General features: G+C 44.2%; 1 protein-coding gene across 1 annotated transcript in view; it reads right to left on the bottom strand.

The window, feature by feature from the left end:
* gli2a (GLI family zinc finger 2a) overlaps positions 1–17,586 on the bottom strand; it is a 115,879-nt gene that overhangs the window by 16,823 nt on the left and 81,470 nt on the right. Inside the window, exons 5-6 of the mRNA XM_031279058.2 lie at positions 11,996–12,199; positions 853–1,054 (exon numbers count right to left, since the gene is read on the bottom strand). Coding sequence (XP_031134918.1) covers positions 853–1,054; positions 11,996–12,199 — 406 coding nt within the window. The remainder of the gene's footprint in view (positions 1–852; positions 1,055–11,995; positions 12,200–17,586) is intronic.

Consider the following 17,586-nt stretch of genomic DNA (forward strand, 5'->3'; position numbering starts at 1 on the left):
CAACATTTGTAAAGCATATAACATCTATTCTTGTACTGTAACTACTGACAACAAGGCTGCTCAATTTTATAAAAAGGGAAATGGGACACACAGAAAAACAGCATTTTGTCACTGTTTTTATTTCAACAAGCACCTGAATAATTTGCAGCTCAAGGTTCACATTTTTTAAATCCAATCGGCGGCCAGCCAGCGGGTGCTGAAAACAAATTTCTAAACTGATATAGGAGATAAAGTCAAAATTCACAAGCCAGTGCAAATGTGACAGTCCCTTAAATGTTTGGCTTTACTGGATACAGTAGGATACAAAAAGGGTAACACTTGAAAAAAGTATCACTTTTTAAAGTACTATCAATTACTGTCAGTGGTAAATCTGCATCATTGGATTCCAGTAAAAGACAGCTATTAAAACTAGCTATCTAGGAATTTTGAATAAAATCAGTCACACCAGATTCTTTTTACTAGTATGCACAGTATGCTCAATGCCTGTATATTTTTAATTTGATTTACAGTTTTCCCCAGTGGGGAAATTACAATTGTACACTCTGTTTGTTAGAAATCACTACACACAGGCCTGAAATACACACACACATGCTCAGGATCTATTCATGCACAAATGGAGAGATGTCAGAGTGGGTGGGCTGCCAGTGCTGGACTAGTGCCCTGAGCGGTTGGGGGGGTATGGTGCCTTGCTCAAGAGCACCTTGGCAGTGCCCAGGAGGTGAACTGGCATCTCTCCAGCTACTAGTCCACACTCCAACCCAACTCCCTACAGACTGAGCTACTGCCACCCCAAAGTGCGTATATGCGTGTTTGTAGTTGCTTGATATGTGTGCTTGTGCAGTGTCTAACTACCTGATCCCTCCAACGGATAGGTGTCCATAGGAGCTGCTGGCGGCCGAGCTGGAGCGGGAGTTGTTTATGTAGGCCACCAGAGAGTTGGGTGAGGTGCGGATCATGGTCTGCAGATCGATGCTGGCATCTGACAGCGGGGATATAGACAGCGCCCTCTTCCTGCTCAGTCGCGGTGTCAGCCGTGGGCTGGAGAAATGTGACACTGGACACAGACGCACAGAGACACAATAGAGTCAGTGCTACCTCAATGGAAGACAGAACGGGAAATCAACCACTTGCAAAAAAATTAATATGATGTCTAACGTGCAGTATTAAGAACTTCGTGGACCCAACTTTCGTGGCTCACAGTCAACAGACAAAGAGAACTAATGTGTAAATACCTCGTACTTCCACTAAATCTCTGTCTGCCCTAAAAAGAAACCAGCAGTTACGCTGGACCATGTTAGTAGGAACATTCAGCCCTGAGCATTGTAGTCCAGGTCACAGCCACGCTAAGCTACACTCTATCTCCTGCATCTCTCAGACACACACACACACACACACACACACACACACACACACACACACACACACACACACACACACACACACACACACACACACACACACACAGCTCCCCTCTTTAACATTCGCATCCTCTTATGCATAATGAATCGCCCCCAATCATTCTCAGTAATTACCGTGATAGCAATCTCTTTCAGACTGCTGTACTTGGGCAAGTTAAATGGAGGCAATTTAAACAAATTGATCTCAGAATACCATTAAAAAAAGAACAAGGCTGACTCACAAAGGTGGGTTCATGGCCTTCCGCTAGACCTGGCTGTTGCACTATTTTCTTTTTCACATTGAAAAAAATCATAAGAAAATGATGGGGGAGACTACTTTCCCATGAACTTAAAGAGAAGGCTATTTGTTTTTCCATATTGAGAGCCCATCATTCGAGTGTATTTATTTCTTTTACATTTCTGGGGCACGTACATAGCTAGCTCCCACTCCCACACTTGCTTGGGACCAACAGGTGCTGCTTCACAGTGTGAGGGGATACAGAGCAGGACTGGCATGTGTGTCTTTGTGCACGCGTGTAATCAGGCCTTACAGCAGACATCATCAGAGGCGCGAGAGGCAGGAAACTCCTAATAGCACACATTTGCTACACGTCAACTTCACTGCTGTAGTCAATCCCCGACTCTTTGCTGGTGGAACTCACAAACCCCTCATGCAAAATGAATCCAGGCACCGCCATAATCACCGCGCCAGACCTACAGCCATAAACCAGGATCCAAAACTATTATGTTTGGAGGTGGCAAGTCGTAAAGCAGAGGCATATGCACTTAGTTAAAAGGCCCCCGGCACGGAAGACGACAGTAGTTCGGGGCCTAAATAAAAAAAGAGTGGTAGATATGATAGTGTCGTGTATGAAAGAGTTGGCAAAAACAACAAACGGTCCTCAGGAATGTGCCTCTTTACAGTCGGGCCAATAAATAAATAAATGTGTCATCTCTGGTTAACCCGTTGTACTCTGCAATAGAAACGGTTCTCCAGTGCCTACATTGGTATTTTTTAATACTGTGATGTCATTTTTTTTGGAGTATCTTCAAATGTTTAATGTCCCTAAAATGGTGATGGTGCAGTGCACACATGCCTTTGGTGTGGGAGATCTGGGTTCACTTCCCTCTGCGATACATCAACCAATGTGTCGTTGAGCAAGACACTTAACCCATAGTTGCTCCAGAGGCGTGTGGCCTCTGACTAAATGACATGTAATGTAATGTACAACCAAAGCTAAATGGTATTTAAATAAAAAAGTGTTGAATTTTAAAAAATGAAAGAAATATGGAACATGTTTGCATCAACTTTTACTAATTAAACAAATAAAACATATTGATCCAAAATATTTCTAAATGTAAAAACGTGAACAAAATATTCCTTAACATTACAGAAGTTATTTGAACTATGTACATGTTTTATGTTTTGAGATATGATCATTTTAATGAGCAGAGTGTAAAGGTCTTTTGATAGTTTCATCTGCAATAGAAATGGTGTCACCGGACGGTCACGTAACGTGATGACATGAGCGTACAGCGTAATGATGCGAAAGACAGAAGCCTTATATTAGCTTTCTGCTCAGAAAAAAATGACTGCTCCAGCTGTTATGGTTTTTATTTTAGATCAATTTTAACAGGATCACGTAAACAAGGGTTAACCACATAAAGAAAACGGGATAGAGTAAAGGAGGGAGGTGGGAGGGGAGTGATAGAAAAAAACGTAGAGGGTGGAGAGGCAGGCGATCCTCCACTTGGGACCATGTATCGTCATGAATGAGGAGTTCATTCTGATAAGCTATGCATGGCATACGGGGTATGGCTGCAGGGATTTTCTTGCAGTGTTTTTGCAGTGAGGCGAGCTTGCTGTCTCGCCAACAGATTTAATGGGAGATAAGTGTATTAATATTCCCCTTTATAAAGCAGGAAACAGGCTTCACAGCCTGGTGGCCTGGTAGCCTGGCGCCTGCCTCACCCTTCTGGGCACTGTGCCCAAAACACCGCCCTCTACCTCCATCGTCAAACCACCCCCTCAATCCATACATCAGCCTCAGCTCAGAGGAATTTTTAACGCCTCCAGCGACAAAAGCTTCACTGTCTATAATAGCTGCTTTCCGACCAAGTAGTTACAGGAACGTAGTTATAGGAAAAGTCCACTTCTAAACAGATCTACTAACTACTCTCCTCCAAAACCGTTTTTTTCCAATTGCATTCACACTGGCGAAGTGGCCATAGGGGTAAGGGAGTGATGCAAGCACGGCAACGTTCTTTATAGCGTTAAAATCAGAAAACAAATACACCAAAAAAAGTATGAACTAAATACTAAATCTAATGTATATAGCATATTTGTCATAATTTAAACAAGTCTCCCGAAGAGAAACGCGTATCTCTCTCTCCCCCGCCTCTGCCTGCTGCGCTGTGACCGTGTGTGTGTCGGGTTGGTGTGTGTGTGTGTGACTGTGTGTGTGTGTGTGTGACGGCCAGCGAGGACACGCTTGTGGAGTTTAACTCCGAAAAGACAGTTAACCACAGGTTCCCGTTAATCTTATGATGGACATGTGTTGTGATTAGAGCTTAGATCGGGCCCAAAAAATCAAGCCCGACCCAACCCGAGCCCATGCACGTTGTGTCCGAGGCCAGCCCGGCCCGACACATTAACTGGAATTATGAGCCCGATTTCAACCCGACACTTTTTTAATACGTGGCCTGACGTTCTCAAATACAATTCAGAGTTGTTTGAACTCAACGCATTTCTCTGTGAGGGCTTGCTTCGCCCTCATGCTTGGAGAAGTAACAAAAGAGGACGTTGAAGGCTGACTATCATCTTTTCTGCCACGGCGAGCCTGCTTCATGTGTCTGTTCATCATCCAAGTCCCCGTTTTATTTGCTGTCATAGGCGAGCAGCGTGCCACACTTAGCCTAATGCACTCGACAAAGCCGACACATATGTTGTCACTGCCCACGACTTGTTTAAAATGGTTCCATACCTCCGACTTTCCTCCAAACTTGCTCAAAGGTAATTCTCCTGTTTTTCTTTTTTTCTTTACATCCTCAAGCTCCATGTTGCACTTAAGCTACACCATACAGCCCAGCAGCCCTGGTGTGCGAGAGGAGGAGACTCCGCGCATGACACGTGTTGCATTTTGTAACTGTAGTCCAACTTGTGTAACTTTTTGGACACATTTGTTACTTTGGCTTAAATATAGCCTATATAGATAATATTTCTGATTATGGCATAGCTTTCTCCCCACCCAATTAGGCTAATAAAGTAATGATAAAAAAACCCACAAATGCTTGATCAAGGGCCCGGCCCGGTCCGAGGATAGTGGCGGAAAATAACGGCCCGGGCAGAGAATCTAAACTCTAGTTGTGATATTTAAACAAACGAACCGTCAACGGCGAAATAAAAGCCTCTTATTTACGAGACCGGTCTGAGAGACCTCCAGCTTACAGCGAGGTGTCTGAGCACGACTGGCTGAGCGACGAGCTAGCGGCCGGGGCAGGCGCCTGCTGGCTGTCGCCTGCTGGCTGTCGCCTGCTGGCTGTCGCCTCACTTCATGGAGCTTCTCAACTCCAAAAACTTTGAAGCAAATTGTCAATTTGGCATCAATTTACGCAAGACTGCCTATATTCGAAATCTAAACTATTTAATTTCTCGCCTAAAACGTTGTCAGAAGTGAAATTAGTGATGAATAAGATGGCGAAAATTGAACTAGGTTCATATGCTGAAAAGGGAAAAGAGCCTGCCCTGAAGTAGGAGCTGAAAGAGTTACAGGAACTGCGGCCAGAGGGACTTAAAAATCCCCAAATTGGTCCAGTCGGTACACGAGAAAAAAAGGGTTCTAGGAATTTTATGTTCTAGGAACTGCAAAAATCCCTCCCTAATGTTGCTTCCCCTAAAGCTAAGGTGCAAACAAGCTAGTTTTGTTTAGCAAAGTCATGTTCCAATGGTGTAACCTAATTTTACCTGGAACAAATTTCACACAAATGTGCACACACAACTCTCACCACTTGGTAAAGGAGTGTTTTATAGGTGGCACTTATAATTGAAAGGGTGAGCAGGTTCCGGCAGCGAGTGAGAAAACAGATGTTGCACAGGCCATGGTGGCGCGGCAGTATGTGGTAATAATGCATGTGTGTGTGAATTGGAGTGTGTGTGTGGGACTGCAACATGGGCTGGTTGTAATTGTGGGATCTGGATTTATATAGAAAGTCATAATTACAGGCGCTCCAGTGCACATCGATACAGTAAAGAAAAAAATACATATTAAAAAGGATGAGAGTGAAGACTGTGTATGTGTGTATGTGATTATTTTAAGCGTTTGCCTGCGCTGTTTTAACTGAAATGGCTTTGTGGAAAATGAAAACACTTTAATTGGAGGGTTGTGCTAATCCCCAGAAGCAGCTAGCTCCCAGTGTCATCCTGGCACCGAGCACACGGCCACCTCTTAGCAGGCAACATAGGCACTTCCCTAAAACATGGAATTTCTCTCATTCCATAACCCATAAGGTCCGTGCAGGGGTGTGAAATTGACTGAATGAAACTAGTAGCCTACCTGCTTGTTGTACACACACATAACTTTGTCAAAACGACTACATTGCCTGAGAGCGGAGACACTGATGAAATTCACAAGCTAGAGGGAGAAACTATTCCCAAGGAAGATGATGTGATGGATGTAACGTTGGCAAGCTGATAACATTACACCAGCTGCCGCAAACTCAAATCTTGTTAATCAATGCCGCTCTGACCAGTGTTACCACTGTTTGAAGCTCTCTTGACAAGCAGCGGGTCAGTCCAATGTGTTTGGTGTGTAAAAATGTGAATTGTTTACTTTCAAATTAAAGTCATGGAGTCATCTGAGAGAAACCGTCATTGGAAACTGTTTGGGAAAGGGAAGGCACTTTCAAAACAAATACCTGGCAGGTGATCAGTTTCAGCGATTCTTGCGTGATATTTTGCGAATTCAGCTGCTGTAAGTTTTTGCAGACACGTTTGTGTGTACATAGGGAGGGACAAGGGAGCCCCAACATGGTTAAACCCCCGTACAAAGACACGACTACACCACTGGTGAAGAATCCAAGAGGTCTCTGGAGGTCAAGTTAGCAGCATTGCTAATGTATGCAGCCAGAGTGCTTCTACTGGTTAACATGTCATCAACAATAGTTAAGGTAGAAATTACAGTGGAGTTGATTACTTTTATTTTTTGAAATTTATTCCAAAAACTGGCTTCCAAGATATGCAACATTGTTATGTAAGCAGAAACCTAGTCTAGGGTCTGGCTAGTCCACACAGCATTCCGGGATGGGAGAAAAACATGCTCTGGTTTATTGGCATTTTTTTAGACCAATCACAATCGCTAAGCGCAGGATGCAATGCAAAGCTTCTGCAAAATAGTCTCAGGAAGGAACTTGTTTTGGTGGAACATGTGTACGTTCAAAAGTTGTTTTAGTCGTGCAACAGAAAACTCAGATTGGACAGATAGTCTAGCTAGCTGTCTGGATTTACCCTGCAGAGATCTGAGGAGCAGTTAACCATAGTCCTCAGAAATCCACTGGAGGTTAGAACGCCAACACAAAGAGAGCGGCTGAAAAGTAGGGACATCTGGCGGAATTTCCGGCGGCACCGGAGCAATCCTGGAAATGAAACGTCGTCGATATAGACTAGCAGAAACCCTACTCTATGTCCTACAGTTTGCTTCTGTGGATAATCTTTGGCTTGTTCCCCCTGACCTTGACTGGGGTGAGGCAGGCCTCAGCAAAGTCTCTCCCCCACACCACCACCACAACTTGAGTTGGTGCCAGCAGGGCCCCAGGTCTCCACATCCTCAGCCAGCCTCGCCACCCCACGGGCCAGTTGGAGTGGGAAAATGTTTATTTTCCCTGCTAAATCTCACTAATACTAACACTGTGAATTTTATTAGTGAGGGTGCTCGCGCTGAATCCTCTATGAGCCCCCAGTGTCCAGCCCAAAGCCGCCGTTGTGTTTGCCTGTGTGTTTATGCACACACTTCCACCCATGTGCTCATGAAGCAACATTTAAGTAAGTGTTTGCGTATGCAGTCTGTGGGGACCCCAACCCCCTCACTCCTCACCACCACATCAGTACACAAATCTATCTCCCTCACTCCCTCCGCTGCATCAACACTAAAATCTTTTTCCCTGGGATGGCAGACATTTACTTTGGCCGCTGCTTTTGTCGTGGGAGCTTCAGAGTTTTCCCGCATGCCACTCTGATATTTCTCTGCCCACCCACCCCTTACATACCTTTTCGCTCATATACAAATGTCTTCTGAATGCCTCCCAATGTGAAATACCATAATGTGACTTTATTTGTGCTTACAGTAGTGGTGGTGTACCAATGCTAACGCTTACCATGTTTGAAAGTATTTTCACCCACATTGGAATTATTGTTTCCCTGTCTTTCTTCTATCTGGTTTCAGAGACCCAAATATAAATATGGCCAGGTAAATTGTAGGTGGAGTGACTTCTCTGATAGAAACAAATGGCATCTATAAAAGTCATCTCTCTCATATTTAGTCATATAGTGTTATTTTCTTTGCCCCAAATGGTATCAAGAGGCACATGTTTAAATTAGAGGCCATTTAACATTATATGATTAAATAATGTATTCTTCTGACCAAAATTCGTCCTATATAATGTGTTCCATTGTAGAAGTGGTGAAGTGAAAGTAATGATATCGTTGTCAGGTGGAACAGTGAAGTTGGCATGTTTGGAACAAAGAAAAAATAAACTAGAGACCATCTTGCGATAGGATCAGCCGGGACGCCAAATTACCAGCCTGGACGCCAAATTGGGCCAGGAACTTAAAATGGGAGGGCACCTTCCCTACTTCCTATCCCCTTAAATCCGGCACCCTTGCTCGGACCACACCCATTTTCCAACTCTGCCTTCAAATTGGTCTCAACTCCACATATGTAACGTTTTGTGACACATCTTGCATGTGCAACACTATCGCTCTGACAAAATCTGTCCACAGACATATAAACACCTGGCAAAGTACTCATAGCTGCCTTTGTGGTACTTTTCTCTACAGTAGTTGTCTCCAGGACCACGTTTTACCATGATGACACACACGGCTCACGGCTGGTAAAAATAAAGAATGTCTGACACCACAATTTTCTAAGGAATCAAGCTTGTTTTTTTTAACATATGTAATTCAAAACCATCCTCACACGTGTGATTCAAGAAGACTTGAAGAAATAACTGAAATGAAACCCACAACTACTACTGGCCAGTTTTACTTAAGGTAAGAATTCTAGATTTAATGACTTGTTTTGCTGTTTTAGTCCAGTCTACTCATCTCGATCTTCATGTCACTCATCAGATAAGGACAGGAGATGATGTTTGAAAAACACACCACAGACTCCGACAGCGACTTACAGAAGCAGCTAAGTGTCTAAATCTCTCCTTCATATAACAGAAAAATTCCTGTGTTTAAGTGTCAGACTCGAGGCGTGCCCAACAATAAATCCTAAAACGCATAAGTGGAACGGTAAGACCTGCAGCCCTGTCAACCCCCCCCCCCCACCCCTCTCCCCCGATGCATGTGTCCACAGCTTTTCCACCAGCACAATTCTGCACAGCAGCACTCAGTGTTTCCTGGTTCAGCCTCGCAATTCACTTATCCAGATGATAAACAGGGGCAGGAGGGGGAGGCGAGTGAGAAGCCATACTATGGGTTCACTGAGTCCAGTTTTTGCGGTGGGTCTGCTAAATATTAGTGCATAAATTGATTTTTAATATGGGTTTTATCTGCCCTGCCTTCCAAAACTAACGGTAAGGGATGAAGCACATATTTGCCACCTCTGCCGCCGCTCCTCCTCCCACGCTCTGGCAGTAAATAAGGCCTTTGATTCAGGCCGAGGCTGCCCGCGATGACCATTAGCTGGGCGCCTTGGTCAATATGGGCCCTGTGTCTGGAGCCCGCAATGGAAGAACCACCAAAATGGCAGTGTGGCCTAAAACTGACCACATCACTCCTAGCATGGTCCAACACTAAATAAAAGCTGCCGGGATGGTGGCAGCAAGTGTGGACACTGGGTTGGAAAGGAGAGAGGAGGGGGGGGGCTATGTGGCTATTTGAGCAAACAGCCTCACCAAACAAGTGTGGGCAAGGCAGCACAGCAGCGGTCACTGAGGTGGTTGGAGGAGGAGGGAGGCGAGGTGGTCCCTTTCAGCACCGCCGTGTTTGACTAAGTGATTGAGGCCGTTTCAAAGATTAATTGCCAAACGATCCCGTATCTGATTCACTTTTGTTCTCTCTGTTGTCTTTTCCTACCTGTGTGTGCGGAAGCCTGCATTAGTGTCATGCAGTGACTTGGGCGAGCGTGACACTGCAGCGGTGAAAGCACTGGGGCTGTTTTGTTTTTCTGGGTGGGTGGGTGGTTGGTTGGATGGGATGAAAGAAAGAGCGAGTGCTCCTGGAGCAGGGCGAGCGTCAGTGCCAAGGGGAGTATTTGATTATCAGGCATCGAAAAGGCTGACTTTCACGGACAGTTTTTTCCACTCTGTGCTCTTTCTATTCCCCATTCATAAGGGCTGAAGGTTTCTTGGATGCGTTTCGCTGCTGAAATCAAACGTCTGTTCTGGTGCCTGACCGTCATCTTGATAGAGGGCTGCGGTTCTAACTGGCTTGAAAGAACAGGCTGGCCTCTGTGAGTTTGTGTGCAAACACGTGTATGAGTTTGTGAGCATTTGCCTGGCTGTTGGTTTTTTTGTTCGCCACTGTGTGTATGTGAGTGTGTGTGTGTGTGTGTGTGTGTGTGTGTGTCAGTGTAAAGCTGCCTCATCCCTGCCATTAAGTGGACAGCGCATGCAGCTCACTGAGGTTAATCTCTGCCTTAACTGCCTGACACAGAGAGCAGATACAAAGGTCTCAGGGTAACACTCCTCACACAGCCATATTCTCTTCATGCTGCCAATTTTTTTTAATAGTTACCCTGGATTTGTTTTGTAGGATGTTACCCATAGTAACAGTAGAAACACACCTGAAACACCATCAGAATGAGAGACTCTAAAGTAACATGTGTTTTTACGAGCGCCTGGCCTCGGGGCTTTTAGTGTTTACGCACCCTCAACCCTCAACTAGCCGCGGCCCCCATGCTACATATAAGTCTAAAAAGCTCCAAAGGCTTTGATGTGGGGAACTCTTGCGTGAAAAAGCCTCTAGAGGAAGAATAAGAGGATGGTATCAACATGCTTAGTGCTGAGAACAAAGGGCAAGATGGCTGTTAAATCTGGCTGTTACTCTTGTACCAGGGATGAAAGGCATGCATGTGCTTTAGTATTACTGGGATGGGAGTTAATTAGAGCTAATGAATAATACTTTTACATGAAAATATCCCACTGATATACAGTATCATGATGGTGATTCAGTACGCGTTGCATTCCCTTCTCTTTTGGATCTGGTTCCAGGTTTATAAAATACCCACGTTTGCTAAGCTCCAAGGCTAACGGATCTCTTGAATCTTCGGGCCCTCCTCCCTGTATTTGATGATGTGCAAATCATTCAGGTGTAGCGGGTGTATCACTAAAAGTGAGCGATGACCGTCCCCTTTGCCAGTTAAAAAGGCTTCACTTGAAAAGTTTGCCAGCTCCTTTTATGTGAAGAATGTCACAGCTCTGTGTCAATCAGATGTGTTTGTCTTTTTAATATCATCAATCATATCAGCTGTAACTATTGAGCATTGATACCTTAAAGGTGCAGTAAGTGATTCTGCTCAAAGATTGATGATAATTGAACTCAACTGCCAAACAAATACAACCCCCCCCCCCGCTTCAGACGCTACACCCCCCCGGACAGATAGCTACCGGCTGCCTTAGAACACACCTAAGCGACTGCTGACGGCTGATTGGACGCGTCACGTGGGTCAGGTTTCTCCGTAAATTCAAAGCCAGACTGTCATGGTGGCTGGTTCATAATACAATCTCATATTTTACTAAAATAGTTCACCGAAACATGTTTCTGAAAACATTTTAAGCGAGAAATAGGTAGTGCAGTTGCTGAATCTGTCTTCATTTCAGATCGACAAAGGTCAGTTTAAAAGATTTTCGTCAGATTTTGAGAGGCGTTAGTCACGATAATCCCGCTCGTCATTTCCGGGTTAGCACTCCACCAATCAGATTGGTCATGGAGTCCGACTGCCCGCCCTCCGACGCAACATGTCAGGTCGGCCAAAATGAAGGCCGACAGCTCCTCGGACGGACGATGGCACGGAACACACCAAACAGACTCGAGTCACTGACCTCGCCAGAATGTCCGATGGCCGATTATCGGGTTGGTGTGTCACTGCCTTTATAGTGAAACAATCTTGTCAATTTCAGGAGTCGGAGTCTCCCAGTGAAACCCAAATACGCTGCGTTTTACTAAGAGTAAAATGTATGGATAATGGATGTGCACAGATTTCTAAGCATTCAGAAAGGATGAAGTTAAATTTGTAACTGGAATAAGATATGATTCATAAGCTTTAACTGCAACTGTGCTGTTACGCTGGACTGTGTATCTGTAGTAATATGTAGTAAAACATCTTAAGTTGTATTTCTGTCAAAAGGCAACAAAGCACACACTGTTTAATCCTCACCATCCACGGGGCTGATGTAATCCGGTAGATGAGCTGCAGCTGCCGCAGCTGCCGCCGCCGCTGCACTGCTCTGCATCAGCAGGTCGCCGTACGGGCTCCGCTGGCTGGCACTGGCCATCAGTTGGTAGTACTCTGTGGGGTTGGCCCCAGGCGGTGGAGGGGGGAGGCTGAAAAGGGCGCGCTCCTTCAGGTGTTCGTGGGTCACTGCAGCAGAAATTGGAGGAACAAATAGGAGATGACAGGTTAATTTTTCTCTAGTTGAAATAATAGTGTGTTAGGTACAGATGACGACATGCACTCATTTGCATACCAGGGACATCATCGCACAATTACTTGCATAAGGTTTGGTGGTTGTCGGTTGCAGCGAGGGAGAGATTACTAAAGCAAAACATGGAGAAAGAATAGCTGGTCCACCTTCAAGCCAGCCCACCTTAAGTAAGTGAGCCTATGCTGAAGTTGTGGCTAGCTCTGTGGCTAACTGCCTTCACTTTAACTAGCAGGTAGCGAGCAAGACACAGGAACTTGGCTTGGGCCTTGAGGAGTTGTAGCATTTATTTACTGACAGATAAACTGTACACACTCTGCGCTGCTATGCTCACAGCTATAACCTTACAGCTAGTTCACCGACACACACAATTGTTGGGGCTTTGTAAACTAAAGAGTGTGGTCTAGACCTACTAATCTGTAAAGTGTCTCGCGATAACTCTTGTTATGATTTGATACTATAAATAAAATTGAATTGAACCTCCCTCTCTCCTCTCCCTATATGGCCCTTTAGACCAAATGCAGCAACGGCACCACAGCACTCTAAACCCCATTGTTTTCAATGGCTTGCGGCGCACCACGACGGCGTTCGCTGCATCGACGGCGTTCGCTGCATCGATGGCGTTCGCTGCATCGATGGCGTTCGCTGCATCGACCTGATTGAACTTTGGGCAAAGCGCGCTGTAAATGTGCGCTGGACCCAGAGGCAAGCGCAGCGCAAACCATGCTTGGTTGGAAAGGCGGTATAAGCTGTGTAATGGCAGGGAAAACCCTGAGAGGTAAGTTCTGTCAAGTAATTCCTGCTGGTGCTTCAATTCAGTGGTCATAACCCGCGAAGTGACGCATTTTGACAAGGCTGAGCAAAATACAGTTAGATTTTGTCATTTGACATAGCCATTGACAGAATGACAAAACAAAGACAAGAACAGAAAGGCCGCGAGAAGGACTCAGATTTGAAGATTTGTGCTTGCGTGCATGCCCCGGGGCATGAGGCTTTTGATAAAAGATGTCTGATGTCTTTGAGGCTCGCTGGGCTGTGGGAAAGTATCTCTAGGGAGTAAAGGAAGCAGAGGGAGAGATGGATCAGTGCAGAAAGGGGTGGGGGGGGGCTGCAGAGGGAAAGAATACCACATTCCTGCACTTCTCTGGTGTTGTGTATGCACTAAGTTTGACAGGCTGAAGTCATACACAGAGTGCAGGTGCACACAGATGCACACTCATAATGCTGAGGAAGCCTTTAACGCTGCATGTGCAAAGGTAATATTGACGTAAAATGTGTTAACACCTGCGCCCAGTGAAGCCACATTTAAACGTGTCAAGAACTATAAGAGTGAGGGATGGATTGGTTTTCCTTTTTTCCTACATCTAACTGTGAATGTCTCCCTCCTTTCCTCCATTTCCTGCTCTCCCTTCCTCCCCCAGTAGGGAGGGGTGTGTGGGCCGATGGTGGATTAATATGCATGCTGGTGGAAACAGAGGGAAGAGGGGGTTGGGATCACTGGTTGGGGACCAAGTGGGATATTGGGGGAGCAAAAACCTCAGCCTCCCCCACCCTCACATACACATTGGCGCACACATAACCACCAAAAAATCTGGATCCATCAGAACCTATTAGGGCATGGCTGTGGTAACAGTGCACAGGCAGTGTGTTTGTGCTCCCGCAGCAGCGAACCGGCCATATTCCTTTAGTTTCTCCACGGCTGCCAGATCACGTTACCACCTCTGCAGAGTCACATTTTGTTTCAGTGTGTGTGTGACCTCACTTATGAACACAGAGGATGACAGCTACGCCTCCAATGGTCCCAAAACAATCAGACAAAAAGTTAGACTGGTAAAAAAAGCAGATTTTTTTCCCCCAAACACAACACCTAGTGGTAGTGAAATTATACTAAAGCTGTGTCTGAATTCACTCCCTCGTCCACTCATTCACTACCCCCGATAAGGGGAAAGGCTGAGCAGTTTACTTTAGGAGTAAATTGAGATTTTGGACTATATAGTACATGCATTTAACAGTGTAACAAAATGGTGTAGGGTAATGGTGTGTGTTATATATAGTAAATAGGATGTGATCATGTCAGACACTGCTTAAGAGTCTGCAGCCATGCTAGTGGCTCTGTGGGGCTCTACTGTACGTAGGTGCAGTGGTGCTTTGAGCCATATGCTAACATAAGTGACAATGCTAACATGCTGATGCAGTGGTGTAGTCTAATGTATTGTAGTGGGTATACTGTACCACGTTTTTTTTTCTGGCAGAATGGGCCTTTTTTTTGGGGAGACACAACAAAGTGTGGGGTCTGGGTGTCCTCCCCCAGGGTTTATTTACTTTTTTATTTCAAAGACTAATATCCTGCATTCTGATACACTTTTATGCACCAATTTATGGTGGGAATACCTTTATTTATCCTATGAGAAGGAAAACACAGATGACATCCAAAATATATCAAAAATATAATGGAATATAAAGCAATAAGGGGGGTTTCACATCAGGGACCTAAGCCTGGATCACAAAAGTTGACCCCAAAGCAACGAGGACAAAATAAAATAGGCTACTTATATTTGTCTTAAATGTGTGGTGAATGGAGGATACTGGCATTAGTGTAAGCAGAGCATTTGGGCCCGGTCGCTACGCACACACTACGCACTGCGCTCAGCGAGGAGCGGGTCGATGAAAGATGAGAAATGAAGTCTCTCTGCATCTTCTGCAGTGCTAGTTCAGTTTGCTGTCACATTACTCGACCCCGTATTTGTGAATACAAATATCTGAAGTGAAAGTTCTGTCACAAAAATATGTTGTTGCGTATCATTGCACATTTTTAAGTGGGTATATGGAAATCCTGGAGATTTCTTAGTGGGTATACTGCGTATACCTGCGTATCATGTAGACTACACCAGTGTGCTGATGTTTAGCATGTATAATGTTTTCCATGTTCACAGATGGGAATGTCATTAGTTTGATGGTTATAAACTAAAGGATTGGACAAATATAAATTTTGACTTGACGATGGTGAAAGATGGAAAGTTAAAGGGATTGACACCAAAATTAGAAATTACATATTTTTCCTTTTACCTATAGTGCCATTTATCAGTCTAGATAGTTTGGGTGTAAGTTGCCCAGTGTTGGAGATATGTCTGCCTTCTCTCCAATATAAAGGAACTAGATGGCACTCGGCTTGTGGTGCGCAAAGCCCCTAAAAAATACATTTGAGAAACTCAACAGCAATGTCTCTTTCCAGAAATCATGACCCGGTAACTCAAGATAACCCACAGACGTGGTTGTGAGCATGTTAAACTATCGTGAAAAGTTCCAGCATGAAACTGCTCAGAACCTTTAAAGGGGGCACCACAGTTATTACAATTCATCCTGAGGGGAACATGAGTTTCATTTGATGTCACAATGAGTATGGCATTACACTAGGGATCATGGTAATTGATAACTATATCAATTACCATGATCCCTAGTGTAATGCCAGGTAAGCAGGGGTGGAAGTAACAGATTACATTTACTCTCATTACTGTAACAAAGTCGTTTTTTGTGTACTGTTTTTAAAAATTGCAATTTTACATATTCAGTCAGGGTGTGTGTGGAACGGTGGTTGCACCCGGGGCTGTTAGGGAACAGTACATACATGCACAACAATGCAATAAAATTAAGGTTCATGGCATTATGGGTTATGGGCCAAATCAAACGCACCCACAATCTAATGTGAACAACAAGTGTGTGATGAGTCTATCTAAATGTTAAATGTATGCGACTGTGTACATCAATAATAATTCCATCTGTAATGTTTAGCAACGCCGTAACGTTTACTCAGAGTAAATATTTATATATATATTTTTTAATAGACACACAGTTATTGTACTTACCAAGGAGGCTACGGAGGAATAAAATACATGATGGACTCTTCAGAAGAGGTAATTATCTTCACTCAATTTTCTGCGCGCGAAAGTCACCGGACGCCACAATCTTCTGAACATAGTTATACTGAGAAATGCAGAGCGAGTTGTGTGGAGCTGATAGTCTTAATTAGTTTTGTTTCAACTCATTTGGCAATGGCTTGAATGTATATCATGTATAATGTAAAAAAGTTACACACTAAAGCTAAAGTACTTTTACTTGTGTGCAATTTTCTAGTAATCTTCCAGCTTTGAGTATTCCTTAAACAGTTAGTGTTTTACATGGCTGGCACCCAGGTATCCCTATCAGAGGGTTTACACATGCTCCACTGAGCTCCGCAGTTCCACAGACTTTATTTATGTTCTGCAGAGCTGTACAGTGCCCTCCATTTGGTGCCATACTTCCTTGCTTTACTTTATCAGTGACAGCATCTCTTCCGCATTGCTTCTCTTGAAAGGCGGGGAGGCATTACTTGCCAGCAGCGTGCGCTTCGTGATTTATCGGTGCTGGGTGCAGGCCTGTGGCTCCTCACTTCTCCAACCTGTTGTTTGAACAGGGGGAGCGAGGACAGGTCTGTCATCGTATGAACTCAATAGTTTAGTCATGTTTTTTTTCTGTGCTGATTTCCATGGTTTCTCTCCTGCTCAAACATATATATATATATATATATATATATATGAACGAGCAGGGAAGTTGCGCATACCGCAAAGTGTATCCCGGATACACCCGCAAATCACCAGCATGCATTGCACACACATGCAAAAACACCATAACATGCTTGATGAAAGGTGTGCTTCAGTACCTCATGTAGTGGAATGTGTAAGGTGCGAGACTAATTATCGCCGTCAATTAAATAATCAACTGTGTAAACTAGAGTGTGTATGCCGTGAGCTGTGGCCAAGCAGACGGAGTTGTTTTATAGTGAACAGGATACTTAAATTCTGAACCCGCTCAACTCTAATCTCACCTCCTTAATGTTAACCGGTCAAAGCGGCTGCAGAATAGGCGCTGCTGAGGAGGGTCTGGCTAGTCCACATAGCACTCTGGGATGGGAAAAAAGTGCTCTGGTTTATTGGCATTTCTTTAAACTAGGGGTGCACGATATTGAAAAAATGTGATATTGCGATATCGATATTAATTTCGATATTTTTAAACATATGTAAAATTACCAAAGTTATGTGAAAATGCATCAAAATAGATTTATAACAAATAAAACAAGTTTTCTTACAACACAAGTTTTATTTCAACTGACAGTCATATTGGACTGGTCCAACATGTGTCTACAGAACAGGACATGTTTACTGCTTGGACAGTATAAAATAAATAAATAAAGAGCATGTCTATAGAACAGGACATGTTGTACTGGTTGTATATACACGACTACAGTATAAAAAACAATGCAATGCACATCTGTTGGCTTAAAACCAAAGTA

The sequence above is a fragment of the Sander lucioperca genome, chromosome 8 (genome assembly GCF_008315115.2).
Source record: "Sander lucioperca isolate FBNREF2018 chromosome 8, SLUC_FBN_1.2, whole genome shotgun sequence".
NCBI classification, from domain to species: Eukaryota; Metazoa; Chordata; class Actinopteri; order Perciformes; family Percidae; genus Sander; species Sander lucioperca.